The sequence below is a fragment of the Castor canadensis genome, chromosome 3 (genome assembly GCF_047511655.1).
Source record: "Castor canadensis chromosome 3, mCasCan1.hap1v2, whole genome shotgun sequence".
Lineage (NCBI taxonomy): Eukaryota > Metazoa > Chordata > Mammalia > Rodentia > Castoridae > Castor > Castor canadensis.
The window spans coordinates 178,342,270-178,362,455 of NC_133388.1; the positions used below are offsets into that span (position 1 = coordinate 178,342,270).

The 20,186-nt window shown below is 40.0% G+C and overlaps 1 protein-coding gene across 1 annotated transcript in view; it reads right to left on the reverse strand.

Annotated features, from left to right (window-relative positions):
- Enpp2 (ectonucleotide pyrophosphatase/phosphodiesterase 2) overlaps positions 1-17,301 on the reverse strand; it is a 104,742-nt gene extending 87,441 nt beyond the window's left edge. Inside the window, exon 1 of the mRNA XM_074069116.1 lies at positions 17,141-17,301. Coding sequence (XP_073925217.1) covers positions 17,141-17,161 — 21 coding nt within the window. The 5' untranslated portion in view covers positions 17,162-17,301. The remainder of the gene's footprint in view (positions 1-17,140) is intronic.
- Positions 17,302-20,186: the final 2,885 nt, after the last annotated feature.

Genomic DNA, 20,186 nt, shown 5'->3' on the forward strand with positions numbered 1-20,186 from the left:
ACCAGAATATTAGTTAATGCTTATTTGAAGCTTATTAGCTATTGGAAGTTTAATCTGTCCCAAGTACTCTTTGGTATCAAGGATAGTTTTAATTGGGTGGGAGATGATGTGGATTAGTCTATTCAGGAAGCTATAACAAAATACCATTAAGTGGTTGGCTTATAGATGAAAGAAATTGTCAGACGCCGATGGCTCATGCCTGTAACCCTAGCTACTTGGATCAGGCGGATCATGGTCTGAGGCCAATCCCAGCTAATAGTTCTCAAGACCTAATCTCCAAAATAACCACAGTAAAATGATTTGAAGGTGTGGCTCAAGCCATAGAGTGCCTGGTTTGCAAGTGCTAAACACTCAGTTCAAACCCCAGTCCCACCAAAAAAAAAAAAAAAAAAAAAAGGAAAAGAAAAGAAATAGATTTCTCAGTCTAGAGACTAGGAGATCCAAGACCAGTGCACTAGCAGACTCGGTATCTGGTGAGGGCCTCACTTCCTTATAGAAAGCTGTATTCTTGCTATAATTTCACATCACGGAAGGGGTGAGCCTCTCTGAAGTGGTGGTGGATTCCTCGATCACGAATTTAAGGTTTGTTCTTGAACTCACTTTTCCAGTGATAGCTAGCTGCAATGTACTCTGTACTGGGTGGGGTACATAGTACTACTAGATCAAAATTCAAATACATCTTGACAGGTTGAAATGAAGAGTTGGCACCAGACAGAGATCAATCTAGAATAATATTCTTGAAATAGAATAAAAAGTTCAGGCACACATTCACAGTAAGAAAGATCAGCATTAACAATTCTTGTAAAAGAAACCTGGGAGATCTTGTTACAGGCAAGCTCTCTTGGGGCTCATACTTGACCATAGGTCTAAGTGAACTTCATTTTATTTTAGGATCCTTTAGTAAATGATTACTGCCCAGCTCCGGGAAAGAAGTTTCCATTGAGCCTAGCACTGTGCAGACTCCACCTGTACTGTGTTCACCTCTAGATATCTCAGTTTAGGAGGTCACTACAAAACTAGAAACATTGAGAGAGGCATGACTAGGAAGATGAGGGGTACTTATCACAAATCAACTCACTCATTTGTTCACTCAATGAACTTTGTGGAACACCTGGTATGTGTCAGCATCTACCTGCCCTGTAGATTCCACATTTTAGTGGGAGAGGAAATATAGTGTCGGGTAGTTGAACAATGATATTGAAAATAGAGTAGAACAGGGGAACAAAAGGAGTAATGGAAGGAGCAATAGAAAATTAGGTAGTAATGAAGCCCTCTTCAAAAGGATGGCATTTGTGCAGAAACCTGGATGAAATGACAAGAAACCAGGTATCTCTTAGAAGGAAAACAAGAGCAAAGGCCTTGGTGTATTCAGAGAGAAATCCAGGAAGCAGTGAAGAACCAACGTCAAAGAAGCATGTCTTCATGCAGGGCTTCGCAGGCCACAGTGTTGGTTTCATGCTTTATGCTCGGAGTGATGAGAAGCCACTGAAGGGATTTGGGTCAGGCAGTGACATGAGGTAACGTATGTGTGAAAAGCCTCACTCTGAGTGCAGATCAGTGACAGGATATTTATAGAGCACCCTGGGACTAGGCAGCTTGGATGGTTTCCATGGGTGAAGTGAAAAAGTACATGTGATTGTCTTCCTGAAATACTCAAAGGGCAACACAAGGTGGACAAGATTTATTTTGTGTGCTTCCTCAGGCAAATCTAGACATTACAGAGAAGTATGTTTCAACTCATAAGAGAAAATTTCGAGAATCAGTGCTTCTAGAAAGTGAAATAAGTTCTCTTACCAAAATAAAATGTTTTAAAAATGAATTCACAGTCACTACTGAAGCAGAGGCTGAGTGACGTTTGTCAGAAATTCTGGTACTATGTCTAAATTCAGAGGAAGATTATCTGTATAACATCTAAGGTCCTTTCCAGCTCTAGGTGGCTACAATACTGCTGCTGTCTTTGTAAAGCTCTCTTAGCTTTGATCTCTCTGTAATAAGCATCAAAGAGTTACTCAAATTAAATTAAATAACCAAAATTTAGTTTGACTTTTGTCTAGATAAATAAAAGAAAAAGTAAAGGCTCTCACACACACCTTTTTCTAGTATTTCATCTCTGGAGGAAGAACATATAGAGTATAGATAAGAATAGAAAGATACAGAATTGACATTTCAGTTTTATCTGGGCCTTTTAAAGGGAACACTTGTTAGGGCTAAGCTAAGAAAAGGAGAAAATAACACCTTCCACAAAATCCTTTGTTGAACTTAGCAAGAGATAAAGCCTGACACTTCTGGATTGATCTAGAAGACAGGCCTAAGATGAGTTGACCTTACATTGCCTCTCGTAGCCTTACAGGTTTCATTACCCCTTGTAACCAGAGAGCCATGGCATTTTTGAAATCCAGTAACCTCAGATTGCCAGCAGAGTGTTACATAAGAGAATACGGAAGTTCTGGACCTTACTTTGTCCAGCCAAGCTTCTGTTGCTCTTATGAGAGATGTTATACACCTTGCTAATTACTGAAATCCTGGACTGTCAGATTTGGTCAGAATCAGGATTTGGATGCTTGCTAGCCATGCGGCCTTGAGTGAGTTGGGAAACCTCACAAGACCTGCAATTGTTCAGATGACAAGTGAAACACCCACACTGCCTTTTACATAGAGTTATTGTAGGAATTAAATAAAATAATCCATGCAGTGTTCACTGGTAATTACAATAGCTACATCAACTGACCACCTGGAATGTTCCAGACATTGAACAGAAGTGAGCCCACTGAATTCTTTCAGCGGTCTTGCTAGGTGCATATTGCTTCATCCTTTTTACAAACTCACCCAAGTTTACACAGCCAGCAAGGGACAGAACTGTCCCTCAAATTCACGTCTGCCAAACCACAGTCCAGCTTCTAAGTATTTTTTGCTGTGGTACAAGTGTGCTATGGTACATTAGTTTTATTACCATTAGAAGAAGTTCCTACCTGCCTGCTCACCCCTACAAACCCAGTTACTTGAGAGGCAGAGATCAGGAGGATCACAGTTCAAAGTCAGCATGGACAAAAAACTAGTGAGATGTTCATCTCAATAAACAAGTCGGGCATAGTGGTGCATGCCTGTAATTCCACCTACAAGAGAGACATAGGTAGGAGGATCGCAGTGCCAGGTCAGCAGGGCAAAACACACAAGACCCTATTCAAAATATAACTAAATCAAAAAGCAGTGGGAGCATGGCTCAAGTGGTAGAGACTCTTGTAGACTTGCCTATAAACATAAGGCTCTGAGTTCAAACCCGAGTGCCTCAAAAAAGAAAAGAGAAATTCCTCCCATCTCTCACTAGGAAAGCAGGTTTTTCTCCCAGGCTTTTAACATCTCAGGAACAGAACAGGCTCTCTAAAAGACAATTTCTCAATCTGCTACCCCCAGCAGGTTGGAGCCATTCTAGCAGCACGGTTTTGTGTCACTTGATGAGGGCAGCTGCTTTTGCATGCCTTCTAAGTCTGAGGCTAGGTAAATCTCGGTCACAAATTTATAATTTTATGTGAGAATACATTTTTTTAAAGATGCTGTTTCTCTCCTTTTCCCAGTCTTTCCTTCCCTTCTGCAGCTGATTCCCTTTAATCTTGAGAATTAATAAAAAAAAAATTCTGACATGCTTATTTTTGCAACTGATCTCATGTGACTTTACTATTGACAATGACCCAGTTGTTTCATGCACTAGAAGACAGTTGGTGAGATGCCAGTGCTAAGAACAAGAATCACCGACTGAGAGCTGGGAGCCATCTCTCGGCATTGGTTCCTGTAACGCATGCACAATGTTCTATGATAATGACACACTTATAACCAATGTATGCTAAACCTACTACTAACTCCACAGTTACTGTAGGACTTAGCATTCATCACTTGCTCATTTATCCACATATGTAGCAAATAGTCTATTGAGAACCTACTACGTTCCAGGCACAAAAGACACCAGCAACTAACAACCCAAATATCTCCTCAGAGAGCTCATATTTTTAATGGATGAATAAAAGACATTAAATATGTAAATAAATCAATTGGAAATATGAGCTATAAATAAAGGATAAGACAAGGTGCTAAGAGTGATGAGCGTCTGTAGTCAAATCTTGAATCTAATTAGGCAGTTAGAATGATCATATTTTACAGATGAAGAGTTCGAGACACTTGCCAAAAGCAATACCAGCCAGGAATTTGTTATCATAATTAGCAATATATGTAACAATAATAAATACACTAATGGTGATTATACTAGTTACCCTGTAGTAAAGTATTTGTTTGCATGAAGTCACATAACCACATTTTATATGTGAAGAAAATAAAACTCAGAAAGATGATCTAGTTTGATCAAGACCACACAAATTCACAATAAGAATTTGAACTCAGCCCAACTGGTTCAAACTCCATGATCTTTCCACACTACCATGCTTCCTTCCATTGAGTTTATGTTGGAAATTCTTCTTACTAAATTGAAAGTTCCACAAGGACAGCAATTATATCTCTATTATGTCCAGAAAGTTCTACAATTTCTGGCATAAAAAGTGTTGAACTTCCCGTGCCTGGACCAGCCTCATTTCACAGACAGAAATTTAAACAGACAAAAAGATGGCTGCCAATCCTAACCCTCAGTTCTTCTCATCTTCCCCTAGCAGTGGGTCACAGCATATAATTAGCAGCCCAGCCAACATTACTCTCCAACACCGGAGTGCTGAATGATTCGCAGAGCTCACACCGCAGTGGCAACTTGGCTAGCATCAGCCTAACCTCCCCGAGATACCCACATTCCCAACCAAAACCTGTGACCTGCACAGACATGTTTGCCTTCTTATTACACTTGTGTTTGCCTAGGAATGAAAGGAATCAACAAGTGGGATGTGTGTGCCCTGCATGTTAATGAGAGCTGTAATCCTATGGAGTAAAGGGAGCACTGTGATGAATTTTTTTTTTTTTTTTTGGATTTTATTTTATTTTATTTTTTTTTTTTCATTTTTCTTTTATTATTCATATGTGCATACAAGGCTTGGTTTATTTCTCCCCCCTGCCCCCACCCCCTCCCTTACCACCCACTCCACCCCCTCCCGCTCCCCCCCTCAATACCCAGCAGAAACTATTTTGCCCTTATCTCTAATTTTGTTGTAGAGAGAGTATAAGCAACCTAAAAAACTAGCTAGCATTTGTTGCCCTTAATGCAGAGAAACTAAAGCAGATACCTTAAAGCAACTGAGGCCAATAGGAAAAGGGGACCAGGAACTAGAGAAAAGGTGAGATAAAAAAGAATTAACCTAGAAGGTAACACCCACGCACAGGAAATCAATGTGAGTCAATGCCCTGTATAGCTATCCTTATCTCAACCAGCAAAACCCCTTGTTCCTTCCTATTATTGCTTATACTCTCTCTACAACAAAATTAGAGATAAGGGCAAAATAGTCACTGTGATGAATTTGAAGAGCACTGGAACTCCTGCATCACCCCATCTCTAGCCTGACAATGTTTTTCTCAACATTGCTCAGCACTGGTGCTCACAGCTGCACAGAACTTTGCATTTTGCCTCTGTATGTACATCATGACTGATCTGTGGTAAATGATCACAATGAATGAAGGAAGGAAAGAATGGATTGGCTTCCCATTGTTGTTCAAGTTGTTGTACAGCTGAATATAAATGTTTGAGAGCAAGTATAGTTTTTAAGATTTAATGAGAAATAGTTCTTAGTGTCAGACAAATGTAGGTTCAAACTTCAGTGTTGTCATTTGCTGGCTGCCTGAGTTTGGGAACTGTAAATTGTTGGACTTCTCTTCCCATGATCTCACTGAGCTGAGAAGCCTTCCCTGACCACATTGTCCCGTTCTAACCCACCTTGTTCTCTTTCTCTTCCCTCTGTGTTTATACCTTCCAGCACTTACCTAACTCCTGACATTTGTGCCTTTCCCACTGAACTATAGGTACCAAGGCTATATCCTTCCCATTTATCCCTGGATCATAGCACAGTGCTGGTACATGGAGTTGTTCAATTAACATTGGGTGAGTAAATTAATGAAGGAACTGTATACTGAAGAAAGAGGAAGGAAGATGGAACCAGAGGATGGAAGGAAGAAGGTGAAGGTAGAGGAGATAAAGGATCAGGCAACTGCCTGGACCTCTTATTACTGGGAAGCTTATTTATGGGAAGCTTTGCTTCCCATAAAATGAGATGCACCAGAGTTGCTAGGGACTTCCCCTTCCATCCCTCCTCAGCTTGCCCCCTCCCTAAGCCCAGAGCTTTCAAGAACTTTCTAGATCTTAGAGGAGTACTGAGTCCTAACCCTAGAAAAATAATGCCTCTCCCCTTTTTTATACTCCTGCTCCTAGACATCCAAGACATGCTAGGCAATTTGCAAGGCCCCATGACGACATCCACACACTCACTACATTCACTGCTTCACTTCAGCAAAGCCACCGGACATCATGGCTCGGCCTTGAGTCACTTCACCTTTGTTATCCTTGGAGTGCTTCATGAGCAATGTCTCAAGTCTTTCATTCCCATCAGGCTCAGGAACATCTCTGTCTCCTGATCTCCTCAAAAGAGCAAGGCTATTCTAATATGCTTAATAACCTGTACATAATCACTACTGTCCCTAGTGCTTTGGAGGGTGAGGAATACTAGGAAAGACTGATTGTTTTTCTTGTTTTTAACCTAAGGGGCAAATTATAGACTGAATGTTTCTGAAGAAAATTGCTGGTCTCGTATTGTGTAGGCTGGTAATTCTCTGGTAGCCCTGATGACATTTTTAGTCAATCTGGAGTCATTGGGAGTGAATATTGGGACTATAAATATTAGTGATAACAGTAATAAGAGGTCCAGGCTCAGAAAGCAATAGATGAACATCTTGTAACAGGCTTTTCCCAGGCACATGTGGCCAGCCAAGGGACTAAGAGATGTGGTCAGGTCAAGAAGCTGGAAAAGCTTCTTTTCTAGCTACTACCTGACACATATGGGCCTCTGTGCTCTGTGAGCTTCCTGGTTGAGGAGTTCTGATAGACAACTATGAGAGATGCTTTGGTTTGCAACCTTTCCACGTTCTGTTTCTGCTCCCACAGACTCTCTTCTTTGAAATAGTCTTTTTAAATGAAAACAACAAATGTCTTGTGCACCACATATCCAGAGCTCATGTATTTTCTTTCTAGACAAGACCTCATTTAATCATGCCAACAGGTATTATTATTTATCCATAATTTGTGTGGGTAGTAAGTAGATACAGAGAAATAAAATGATAGAGCTGTAATGTAGCGTGGCTCCAGAGCCTAGGTGCTTATCTTTGAGATGGATGGGTATTTAATCAGAAATCACTAATCAGGTTCCCATTACTAAGTCCATTGGAGACAAATCCAATTAACAATCAGCTTCTCAGACCAGCTAGTATGAGTGGGTGAACTGAAATTCAGCAGACCTTGGTTTGAATTCTAAGAGTGGCTGAGACCCTTCTACGTTACTTAGCCTTTTGTTCATTCTGATGGGTATAAAAGCAACTTCTCAAAAGGGTGGTTTAGAGCAGATACAGCAAACTTTCTGTAAGAAACCAGAAAATAAATGCTTAGGTCTCATGAGCCACGGAACAATCTAGTAAAGTGATCCAAGTTGCTATAGTGGGAAATCAGACATAGACCACATGGAAACAAATAGGGGGTGGGAGGTAGGAGGCTCTGTTCCAATAAAATTTTATTTACAAAACACATGGGGGCTAAACAGAAAAGGAAATAACAAAATAAAGTGACAATCTATTGAAATATTCACAGAAAATATGTGTAAGCCATACATATGACAAGGGGCTAATATCCAAAATACATAAGGAATTCAACTCAGTAGGATAAAAACCAATAACCTGATTTAAAAATAGGCAAAAGTTTCAAGAGATAGTTCTCAAAAGAAAATGTACAAAAGATCAATGAGCATATGAAATGATGTTCTACATCAGTAATCATGAGGGAAATGAAAATTAAAACCACAATGAGATATGACCTCATACTTGTTAGAATGGCTATTATCAAAAAGATAAATGTTGGCAAGGATGTGGACAAAAGGGACCTTCTTATACTGCTGGTAGGAATGTAAATTGATACAGCCATTATGGAAACCAGTATGGGGATTCCTCAGAAAATTTTAAAAGAACTGCCATATGATCCAGAAATGCCATTATTGAATATATGTCCCCAGGAAATGAAATCAGAAAGTCAAAGAGATTACTGTATTTTTGTGATCACTGCAGCACGATACCCAACATATGTAATTGATCTACATGTTCATCATCAGGTGAGTGGATAAAGAAAATTTGGCACAGATACACAATGGAATAATATTCAGCCTTAAAAAGAGAGAGAGAGAGCTATTATCCTTTGTAATAACTGGATGAAACAAGAGGACATTATGCTTACCAAAATAAATCCAGGCACAGAAACACAAATACTGAATGAGCTTGCTTATATGTGGAATATAGAAAACCAAATGCATAGCAACAGATTGCAGAATGGTGATTACCAGTGACTGAGGTGGGAGGCAATGAGCAAGCATGTTAGTAAAAGGGTACCCAGTTTCAGTTACATAGTAAGAATAAGTTCTGGAGGCCTATGGAACAACATGGTGACTACTTCATAATAATGTACATATTTTACAATTGGAAATTGCTAAAAAGCTAGATTTCAAATGCTCTCATCACATATCATAAGGATGCCAGGTGATATATATGTTAAGTAGCTTATTTTATTCATTCCACAATATATACATATATCAAAACATCATATTGCATACCACAAATATATATATAATTTCTCATTTGCCAACTAAATATATAAATAATAAAGTAAATTGCATAAGTAAGGAGGTAGGTAGACAACTAGACAGACAGACAACTTTATTTAGAGTCTAAACCAGCGGTTCTCAAAGTATGATCTCTAAACCAGGTGTGGCGGTATAACCCTGACACTGGGGATGTGAAGGTGGGAGGATCATGAGTTTGAGGCCAGCCTGGGCTACATAGTGAGATTCTGTCTCAAAAAAAATAAGAAAGTATGATCCCTACATCAGCAGCATCAGCGTCAGCATAGTTAGATTTTGCAAACTCTCAGCCTACCATAGAACCACTGAATCAGAAACTGTGGGGGAAGGGCCTTCCAAGTGATTCTGGTGCAGCTAAGATGTGAGATCCACTAACCTAGATATTTCTTTCTATTTCCAAAAGATCCCTTTGCTAAGACTGTGTTCGGAAAAAGATTTTTACCTTTGCTTTCGTTTGTCCTTCAAAAGTGAAATAAAAAATTTGACTCAGTGCTTGAAAAAACAAAAGCCAAAACAAAAAAAACAATAGGTGGTACTAGATTTGTCCTACAGGCTATAGTTTGCCAAGTCTTGGTTTTGAAGATTGCATGAGATGATTAATCTAAGTACTTTGCATGAGTCCTGGAATAGAAGTCATCAAAAATGGTCGTATAATTATGGTTCCAGCATGAGATGACCAGTGCTTTCAAGTTAGAAGGAAAAAAAAAAAAGCTCCAACCAAAATCAAAAAAATTTAACATTGTCAATAACCTCTGAAGTCTTACTTGAATAAATGCATCATTTTCATTTATGCATCAACTTTTGAAATGTTGACATACTGCAAAATTATCAACACTGTTCTCCCAAAATCCTTAGAGTTGCTAGATACATATTTTTTAGTACTTTCAATGTTGAGGAAATAAATAATTAAAATTCATCTGGCGTATGTTGGGATTTTATTATTACTGCTGCTGCTGCTGTCTATTTTGTTCTATTTATTCTTGCTAAATCTGACAACCATATCTATAGATTACTATGGCTGCACAATTTTGGAACCAATGGTTTAATTAATAAGGAAAACTCAATACAAGCAACATTTTGTTCTTTTCAGGAGAAAAAGAACTGCATTCTTATGGAATTATCCACAAGGTCCAAAACTAATAACTCCCCTGGGTAGAAGCCACTGAGACATCCCAGGGCTCTGCACTCACGTATGCCAAGAACAAGCTTAGGTCACCCAAGGAAAAGTGCCATAATCTTGCATTTGTTCCTGCTGATTAAAGTCAAGCAGCTTCCAGGAAAATGTTAGGTGCCCCTCATGTTACTATGTTGAATTAATATCTCAACAGTATTAATGATGGAAAAATCCAATTATATCCAACACATCCAAACTTTTGCAGTTGGATTTGTCAGTGTTCAAACTGTGAACTGAGAAAGCCTAGTTTGGTAAACAAAGCTTTTGAGTAAAGAAGAAATATTCTGTGCATATAAACAGAGAGGCTTAAATCAAAGATTCCTGATAAATATTTGATCAAGAAAATGTGGATGGAATAGGTGCCTTCAGACTTCAGATATATTCCAATAAATGGGCTAAGAAACCCATTCTCAAGGGAGTTATAAAAAGGTGGGAAATATGGCCTATCGTGCCACAATCCCTATCCTTTCAAATCTTAAGCAGGGAGCTGGTAAGTGACACGGTAGATAGATAAAGTGCCTGAGAAATTAAGATAGAATCCAGAAGTTGAAAATCATTAAGAGCAGCAAGCACTCCTCCTATCACTCTCCCTTCCTTTAGGTGTTTAATAAGTTGCAATCTCCTTGAATGACCTATTTATACTCATTGTCTTTATGTTTTGAGAAATATGAAGACCCATCCTAGGCTCCCTATCCAAGTTTTGAGTAACAGATCCACTCTAAGCCCATTGTCTCCATGCATAGGAATGTCACAAAAAGATATGGGGCTGCTAAGTGATGTAACCAATGTAAAGGTTCAAGTTGGAATCCCCCACTCACAGCTCAGGTGGTAAAAATATACCCAGGACAGGGACCACCATTATGAGACTCTTGCCACACCTCCTGCATATCAAGAGGTGCTCCTTTCTCTCTTTTTCTCCCTGCTTTTTCCTGCTTTACTAAATAAACCTTTGCTAAACATCTACTTTTGAGGTCCCTTTTTTGTGTGAAATCCCTCGAAATGTTTTTCTTCAAGGATTTCGAGTTCCTGTGATCTGCATGGGAATTGGGAAACTGAAATGAGGATTTTTCCCTTCTCTCTTATTAGGGAATCATTCTCAAGCCTTTCCTTTTCCTTGATAATATTTTCATATTTAAAAATCATGGTACTTAGTGTCAGAAGCCCCACAATGAATTTCAGCTCTACTTCCAAACTGCATATTTGAACAATTCACCTGGTCTCTTTAAACCCCAACTTCCTTTCTGTAAAATCAAGATGATAGCAATTCTTATCTCACACACTTTGGCCAGGATCAAAGAGATCGTGGATATGAAAATGCTTTATAAATTATAAACTACAAAGCACTGTTACCTAGTGTTCCTATGAGCAACATCAGAATCTCTGTTGACTGGAAAGTAAAATAATGTTGTGTTGAGTGTTACCAGATGAAACCATGCTGAGGGTATTATGGTCTTAAGAAATGTGTATTAGTCATCTTGAGGCTACCATAACAAAGTACCACAAACAGTGTTAATTAACAATTTCTTGGCTCACATTCTGAAGGCTGGAAGTCCGAGGTCGTCGTGTCAGTCATCGGGATTGTTTTTTCTGAAGCCTCCCTCCATGTGTGCCTCTGTGTTGAAATTTCCTCCTTTTATAAGGATATCATTACATCGTGTTAGGATCCATCCTAGTGACCTACTTCAATTTGATTACCTCTGTGAAGATACTATCTCCAAATATGGTCACAGGAGTTCTGAGGGATTAAAACATCAACATATGAATTTGGAAGGAGGGCACAATTCAACCCATAATAAAATCTCTAGTTTACACTGTTGAAAAGTGACCTAACAACTTCAGAGTATTTCCCAATTAATCTTGCTTCTTCTCCGATGAAAACATTCCAGGCTATAATATTCCTGGAATCAATTATTATCAATTGATCAATTATTTTTTAAAAAAGGATTCAAGTCCATGGCCTCATACCTTCTCCAAACACCAAAACACTAGACAGGGTCCCTCTTTTCAGAGAATTATCTTTACTCTGTAACAAACGTGTTTTCACTTTCCCTTACATTCAGCTTGTAAACAATCTCTGTCTCACATTGATAAAGAGACTCTGAAATTTTTAGATTTCAAATTCGATTCTTTGTTCAAGTATTATAGTTATCAGTTATCAATCTTTTCTTTCCAAAGCCTACAGGCTATTCACACACTTCCAAATCAGACATGTTGGTTAAATTATAGGACTAAAAATGTATGTACAGGGCTGAGGGTGTGGTTCCAATGGTAGAGCACCTGCTAACAACCACAAGGTCCTCAGTTTTAACCTCAGTACCACAAAAAATAAGTATATACACAAAATCTTATACAAAATAAATACACACGATAAAATACCAAATTTTAGAATAAAAATGAAAAATTTTAAAGTAAAATTAGATCTTTTTAAATTATGTTTCCTCAGCAACTCAGTATCTTTTTTCAGTCATCAACTGTCTTGCCATTTTAGAAAATAAAAATGTCTCCCACCCTTTGAATTCCATCTTTCGCTTTCTTAAACAGCTCCTCTTGCCCTTGGCCTGTTAAAGGTCACCTGTACTTGGAACCCACTTTTTTCTACCACCTTGACCTTGTACATCCTTACTCGGCCTCTGTGCCTCAATGTAGACATCAATTTCCCTAGAAAATTTATCCTGTGCTCATTAAGTCTGGATGAAATACCCCTTCTTAAGTGGTTCTACAGAGACCTATGCTTCCTCTATCAAAGCAAGTGTTACACCCAATTAAAGCCACCTGGTTCCTCATCTAGCACCTCTTTATATTGTAAACTCCATGAGGTCAGTTTTACCTGAGTGCACCATTGTCTTCAGCATCGACCAAAATGATTAACACATAGTTGGTGCCCAAAAAATAATAACTGTTTGTAAGTTAATTGTATGACTCAGATTAAGATATAGTTGTTCCAAATATGATTTGAACAACTATATGTAATATCGCTGTCCACCTTCTATGTTCTATACTTTGAATCTCTTTTTATGAAAGCTAACTTTATTTTAGAAAAAATACCTCACTGTTGATTTTATTGTCAGTTTAAACCCTTTAACTATATGAAACCACCACTTCTCTCCTTAACTGTTCCTCTCTGTTTTTTCCTTCCATCTCTCTATCCCTCTCTTTCTCTCTATGTACCTCCTCTTTGGCCCCTTTTCAGTCTCCCTTTCCCTTTCCTTCCTACCCAGTCTCCATCACACACATACCCACACCCAATAACTTGCAATTGACTTTTAAGACCCATGCATGCATAAGAAATTTTGTATGTATCTGTACACACACACATCCTGAAAATAATAAGTTTAAACAGACAACAACTTATTGATAGCTTCTGGGCTCCTAACCCTTATTCCTTTTCTTGAAGCCAACATAATTCTTTTGCTATGCCTTCAAAGATGTCATAGATAAATTATCAGGAATGGGGAAAGAGTCCAGTAGCATACCACTAAATACATCCATATGTTAATGCATAAGCTTTTCTTTAACACATGCACTCAACCAGTCATTAAGCCAGGCTGTATGCAACCTTCTCATCCAAAAGGATGTTGTGAGGCTTGAGTCTTCCTGTAATCAAGGATTTAAATTAATGATTATTAAGTATAACCATGTCCCAGGTGCTTCCAGGGAAGCACCAATTAAAACTTCCATCATCCGTTATCATTTTTTATAGAAAATAATCACTCAGAAAGAAAATTACACAAGTAGTGATTGCCAGAGCAAGAGCAGGAGCCCAGGTCTTCCGACTCCAAATTCGTGGTCATTGGCACACATTACACTGGGTTACTCTCAAAACAGAGAACATGCATAATTTGTTGTAAATTGATTCCTAATCACCACTTACTTTCTTCTCTCAAATGTCTGTTAAATTAGTCCTTTAATTAGAGATTTTTTTTAAACTGGTCCCTAACAACTCAAAGAGATAGATGAACCCCCTGAAAGTTTATACAAAGAGCTATGTGTTGTGTATTGCACATTTTTTTTTCCTGAGAAGAGTATACAACAAAAATGTCAAAAGGACCATGGTCCCAACAGTTTAAGAAGAGCCTGAAGTTTAAATCACTCCCTAAAGAATGTAATCACCATTCACCTCTTTGTCTAGGGTTTCAGAATGTACATAGTTCTCTCTTCAGAAAATGAGAACTACGTTTTTCTCATTTGTAACCTCCCAAAGGCTCTATCACTCACTAGAGAGTCCTTAGAGATTTCTCTCACTGATCCATTCTGGACCACTTTAATCAAAGACTCACAGAAGCCTTCCTGAAAGGCCTTCAGGTTCCAACCTGAAGAGGATATCTTTGCCTTCACAAAGTCAGCAGAGGTAAAATTGCAAAAAACCTTTCATGAAGCTTTTCCTGGCTTTGGACAAGGTTAGGACAGCTGCTGGTAGCAATAAGAGAAACCCTCCAGTTGAGATGTGGATTATAGAGGAAGTTGGCAGAGCCAGAGACTTAGAGCATTATCTCAAACACCCAGAAATTCTAAGCCCTTCCTCTTTTAAATAAGGGACGACTATGTCTTTTCCTGCTAACCATGATTCATCTTCATTCTTTACCATATTGTATCTTAGAAATTTTTCAAATATGCTTTTGAGTCTCTGTCATCTAATTCAATGCCCAAACATAATATGCATCCATACAAAGTCTGCATAATAATTCATGAGAATTCATGAAAAGTTGAGCCCCTGGCACTAAGCTCTAATGATACTAAGACAAAAAAACATACTAAGACAAAAAAGATACTAAGATAAAAAGAGCTGATCTCTGCCCTGGAGGAGTTTATAGTCCAGTGGGGGACAGAGGAACAGATAATTGCCATAAAGAATTGTAAGTACTCTGATAGCAGGAGTAAAGGAAGCTCTGGGAGAATTCTGCAGGATGGGGAGCAGATGGTCTGGACAGCTTCCAAGAGAAAGTGGCTTTCAGCTGAGTCTTAAAAAAAAAATAGAGATTAGACACTGACCTAGGAGAAATACAAGAAGAAAAATCATATTTAGTAAATAGTTCAAAATGCCTAAATTTGTATATAATGTGCACACAAATGGTGCATAATATGTGGACAGGGAGTAAATGGTAAGATATGAGATTGAAGAGGAAGGTAAAATGCAACTTGTAGAGAACCTGTATATACCAGCATTACTTTTAAAAGAAAAAAATTAAGACTCATTGAAAACATTTCCCAGAGGATCTGCAGATCATATTGCAATTCTGAAAGATGGAGACAAAGTGGGGACACATGTTGGGCAGAATTGGCCCCAAATGAAACTAATGGGAAGTTGTGACCAAAATGGACTGAACTAAAACTATGGTAGCAGAGATATCAACACCTGTGTGTGTTGAACTCCATTCAGCAGGTAAAGTAGATGGGGCTTGGTGAGTCTGTCACCAGTGAAAGAGAAGAAGTCATCTTGGATGATTCTGCTGTGTTTGGCTCAGCCAACTGGCGATGCCATTTGAGCAATGGAAAATAGAAGAGGGAGAGCAGACTAGAGAGAAGACTGGAAAAGACAAATTCAATTTTGAATTTGTTCATTTTAAGGTGCTCTAGGGGACATCCTAGTGGAGATACTACAAATGAAAAGCTGGTGTTTTAGAAGAAAGATCAGCACACATTATAGATTTGGGAGACATCTATATTGTCATGGTTGAAGCCATTGGAGAGGGTGAGATAATCTAGGGAGAATTCAGGGTGACAAGGGAAAGTCAAGGAGGGGTCAGCAAGGCACACCAATGTGTATAAAATGAAGTCCTGGGAGGCATTAAGAAGCAATTCAAAGGGGCAAAAGAGGATCAGGGAAGTGGGCTGTCACAGAAGCCAGGGCAGAGTTCAAAAACTAGAAAAGGAATACCCAACTGTTCAAAATGACACAGAGAAACTGAGGAAAGAGGCTTTAAAACGCTCTATGGTTTGGCTACAAAGAGACTCTGGTGACCCTGACTAAAGCTGGTCTTCAGAGTTGTGGATAGACGCCTGTTGAGTAGGTGTGGAAGGACAGTGGATGTCACCCATTCTTTCAAGAAGACTAAGAGGAAAAAGAAGGAGAAAACCAGGTGGCAGCTCGTGGTGGCCACCGAGTGGGAAGAAGTTCAATATATACCTAGTGAGAGGAAGTGTAGAAAACCCCCTATCCTCTTTGGAACTGAGCGTGTGATAAATACATAAACAAATACAAAAAATGGGGGAGGAGGGCTCCCTCTCCGTCCTGCTGAGCACTGAAAAGGCTTTTGTTTTCGTTCCCTTTATCAGTGAAAAACGGCTCCTTATTTAACCTGTTAAAATGAAACCAGAATGTGGAAGCCATACCACCCCTGAAACCATCCACACCTGGATGAAGAACGGCTGGGCTCCCCACCTGCTGTTTGCCCTTGGAGACTCCAAGTCCAGATCAAAAGCACCCATAATCAGCTGAGAACCCAGGCTCCCTCTATTCTTATCCAAAATTAGCCAGATCCATTTGAAAAGCTCTTCAAATAGGAAAGTACAAAGGGCCAAGAGACTGCCTGATCGGGAACTATGCACGTCAGTCAACACCTTTCCTTTGTGGAACCTGCGGGGGTGGGGGGCTGGGAGGGGGGTGCGGGATCCGCTGTGGGAAAGGGGCTGCCTCCATCAGGAAGATGATTCTATTTCCTTGGGACAAGTGTAGGAGTCCAGAGACGTTACCGAAAAAATTGGATTTAAAAATCCCCATCCTTCTTGCCAAGTCCTGTTCAACAGGTAACATCAGAAGTCCTGGTGATTCTGCTGCCCCAGGAGGGCAGCGCTCACTGTCCCCTGTGGGTAGTTATGGCCGAAGGGGCTCGCCCACTTGCCACAGGCTTGATCGGTGGTAAGCCAAGACTCGTCCACAGTTCCTGTCTGCAAGTTCTACTAGCTCGTTTTCCAGAAACGAGATACGTATTTGCAAACCCCAACTTTCTCTGGCAACAGCAACTCGAAATTAGTTAAGCTGCGCATTTGCGCGCCTGCAAATTGCTCCAGCTGAGTGCATGGGAACGCAGCCCAACAGGGACCGTTTTCCGGCAAATCTGGAGGCCCTTTGCAAGGTTTCCCTGCTCGACAGACAGAACAGCAGCTTTGACCCGGGAGCCCAAGCAATGGAGGACCGGCAGAGGGGCGCCTACCGTACCGGATCGGCGTGGCGGGCCATGCTGCGGTGTCTCGGCGCCTGATCCAGCCGGGGCGCTGCGGACGCGGCCTCGGCTGCGGGCCGGGGACCTGGGAGCTGTGCCCGGGACGGCTGCTCCCGACTGCTCTTGTTTGCGTTGGGCCGTTTGCTTTTGGGATTTCTCCAATGCAGATGTAGTCAGGGGGCCGCTATCCCGTGGGACAGTGATTCCATTGGAAGCTGGCCTTTGACAAGACACACACATGACCTTTGACTAAAATGGCTTTGGGGAAGGAAAGTGTCCCGAGGCTGAAGACGGGGCATCCAGCACAGCCATTCACATTCCCACCCCCAAAAGCGCCTGGTTAATTTTTCATCTTCCCAGGAGAGTCTTTGTGAGGTTTGGTTTGTCATTTCCCCTTCATTCTGTAGGAGTCATTCGTTGTTTCCAAAAGGATTTCGCTGTAGAATTTCCTGCGGTGCTGTCCATGCCTCCCTGAACCAGCATTTCCAGGTTAAACGGAGGCAGGGTACGCGGTATAAGTTCCTCCAACACTCTAGGGAATGAATATTGCCACCATTTTTTTTTTTCTAGAACATGGGGCGGTTTACAAAGGGCTTTTCATAATCATGCTGTCATTTGGCCTCCCAAACAATGCCTGGGAAGGTCTCCTAGTACTGCTATTTTACACATAAAGAAATAGAAGTTGGGAAAAAAAATATTTGCACAGTCAACCAACCAAAAGGTGAAATCTAGGTCCTCTTTACCCGAATCCAGTTCACATTCACTAAAACACCCACCTCTCTTCTAGGTGACTTGCTTTACCTTAATGATGACACAATTAATAAAAAAGCAATAATATTATTGTTTTAGTTTTTTAATAATAAAAGTGTTAGAAAAATTTTAATATAATTGTTTTGGTCATTGATATCTACCAATATCTTCAATTTATTGACTATATGTTTTTAATTGTCTACATTTTTCTATTACCAGTGAAAGGATGCTATAGGAACCAGGTGGGCATTCAGAGGTACAAGCTAAGGGGTTCATGAAACCACTACCAAAGTCTATTACTAACCACACTCAAACCCTTTCTCTTTTCTTTTTCTAGGTCCTTTAGATGGTGAAACACTAAACCAAAGGGGAATGTACTGTGAACTTGTGACAGGAACGTGGGGCAAGCAGTCAAGCCTTGGTGGCATCCCAGAACTTCAGTGTGATAAGGAAAGCTATGATGAAGTCGTGGGAAGATGAAATGCCTGATTACTCTTATGTTTTTAAGGACAGAGAGGGGAGAGGGGCAATACTCACTCTCAGTTTTGAAGGACTCAGCCAGAAGAGGAGGAAAGACATCACCACCCAGACAACACCAGGAACAAAGGCTGTCCTGATGCATTCAGCAAAGTGAAAACTATTTGGGCCGAAGGAGCAGAGCCTGAGTCAGGAGAGGTTTGGACTCTGACCTCTCTCATGTGTCACTGTAGGAAATTTGGACTTCATCCTGCCGTACCCAAAGGGTTAACAGAACTGGCTCTGGAGGTTTATCAGATCCCAAGAAAAGGATGCAGGGGTCCTAAGTTGTTCTACAACCAAAAAAAAAAAAAAAAAACATTGATATAACTTGGTGGTTATAGGCATTACTTTACGAAACAGATTGCAGTTTTTTTCTTCCTAGCTACAAAAATGTAAGCAATATATTTAACCTTGCTAAGCCTCAATTTTCTCATCAGTTAAATGGGGATTGTGATGTTTGCTATGAGGATTAAATGAAATTATGTAAGTAAAACCCTTAACCTTTCTTTAAGGATAGAGTCCTCCTCAATAAAAACAGGCTATAGTTATATTTTTAAAGCACTTTGATGTGTGCAGTGCCTACCATGGAGGAACTAGGAACTCCCTTTTCTTTCCATTTGCTCAGTCCCTTCTTCCCACTGTGCTCTGGCTTTGCACTCCCTAGAGGTTTGTCCCATGTTCCTTCCTCTTTTTATCTTTGAGCTCCTTCTTGACTTTATTTACATCCTTTTGACCCCAGTCTAGACTTCAATACTAACTTCAAGCTTTCCCTCCAGTTTAGTTTGTTCTATGACTGCATAACCCTCTGGGAAAGCCCACCCAGGGTGTTTTCTGCTGGGGTTTGACATCCTTCAGCACCACCATGGTTGTGTGGTCTGTAGCCTTGACTGAGTAGGCAACACCAATACCAACCTTGCAAGTCTCAGCCACTCCCACCTGGCTTTTTTTCAGCAAATAGGCTTCTCTTCCCCCATCAAAGAACACCACAGCTATCAGACCTTATGTCCATTCTCATATCCTTGCCTCCAACCTCAGAGATGCCTCACCTGTGTGCTGCGGAATCCCTCTCTTCCTATTTTCTCTAGGACATTCTTTCATCAATCCCATCTTTCAAATTTCTCTCTATTGATTTCATTACTTCCTTTATTCATAGACATTTATAAAACAACTACTATGTGGGACTCAGCAATCTTGATTCCACATTCAAGTGCCTCCCATATAGTGAACTTCATTTTTCCTAATGTGATCTGAATATGTGCCTATTTACACACACACACACACACACACACATGTGCCCACTGCAAGGAACATTTTTCCCATGGATTTTCTAAGGCCGGTTCTTGCTCAAACTTTAGGTCTTATTTCATGTTACCTCCTCAAAGACACTTTCTCTAAACAGCCAATCTAGGGAGCTTCATGAGTAGCTATCTGCTAACTTTCATTGCTTCCTTTATATCATTTACCCTATGTCATCATGAGAGTTGCCTCAGTCTGCTTCCCTACTTATTTCCTATGGCTTCCAGTAATATAGTCTGAACCTTCACAAGGGCCAAGATTTGCCTTTTATTCCATGCTGAATCTCCAGCACCCAGGGTGTATCATTTGTTGATTATATGTTCTAAGTTCCAAGACCATCTCTATCATAAAGCCTAATGATTTTTGACATTAACTGTAATTAGAATCTTCCAAGGAGTTTACAAAATCCTGATGCTCAAAGCACACTGAGAACAGTTATCCTGGAGTAGGATTCTGCTCTTTCCAAAAGCCAAGCCT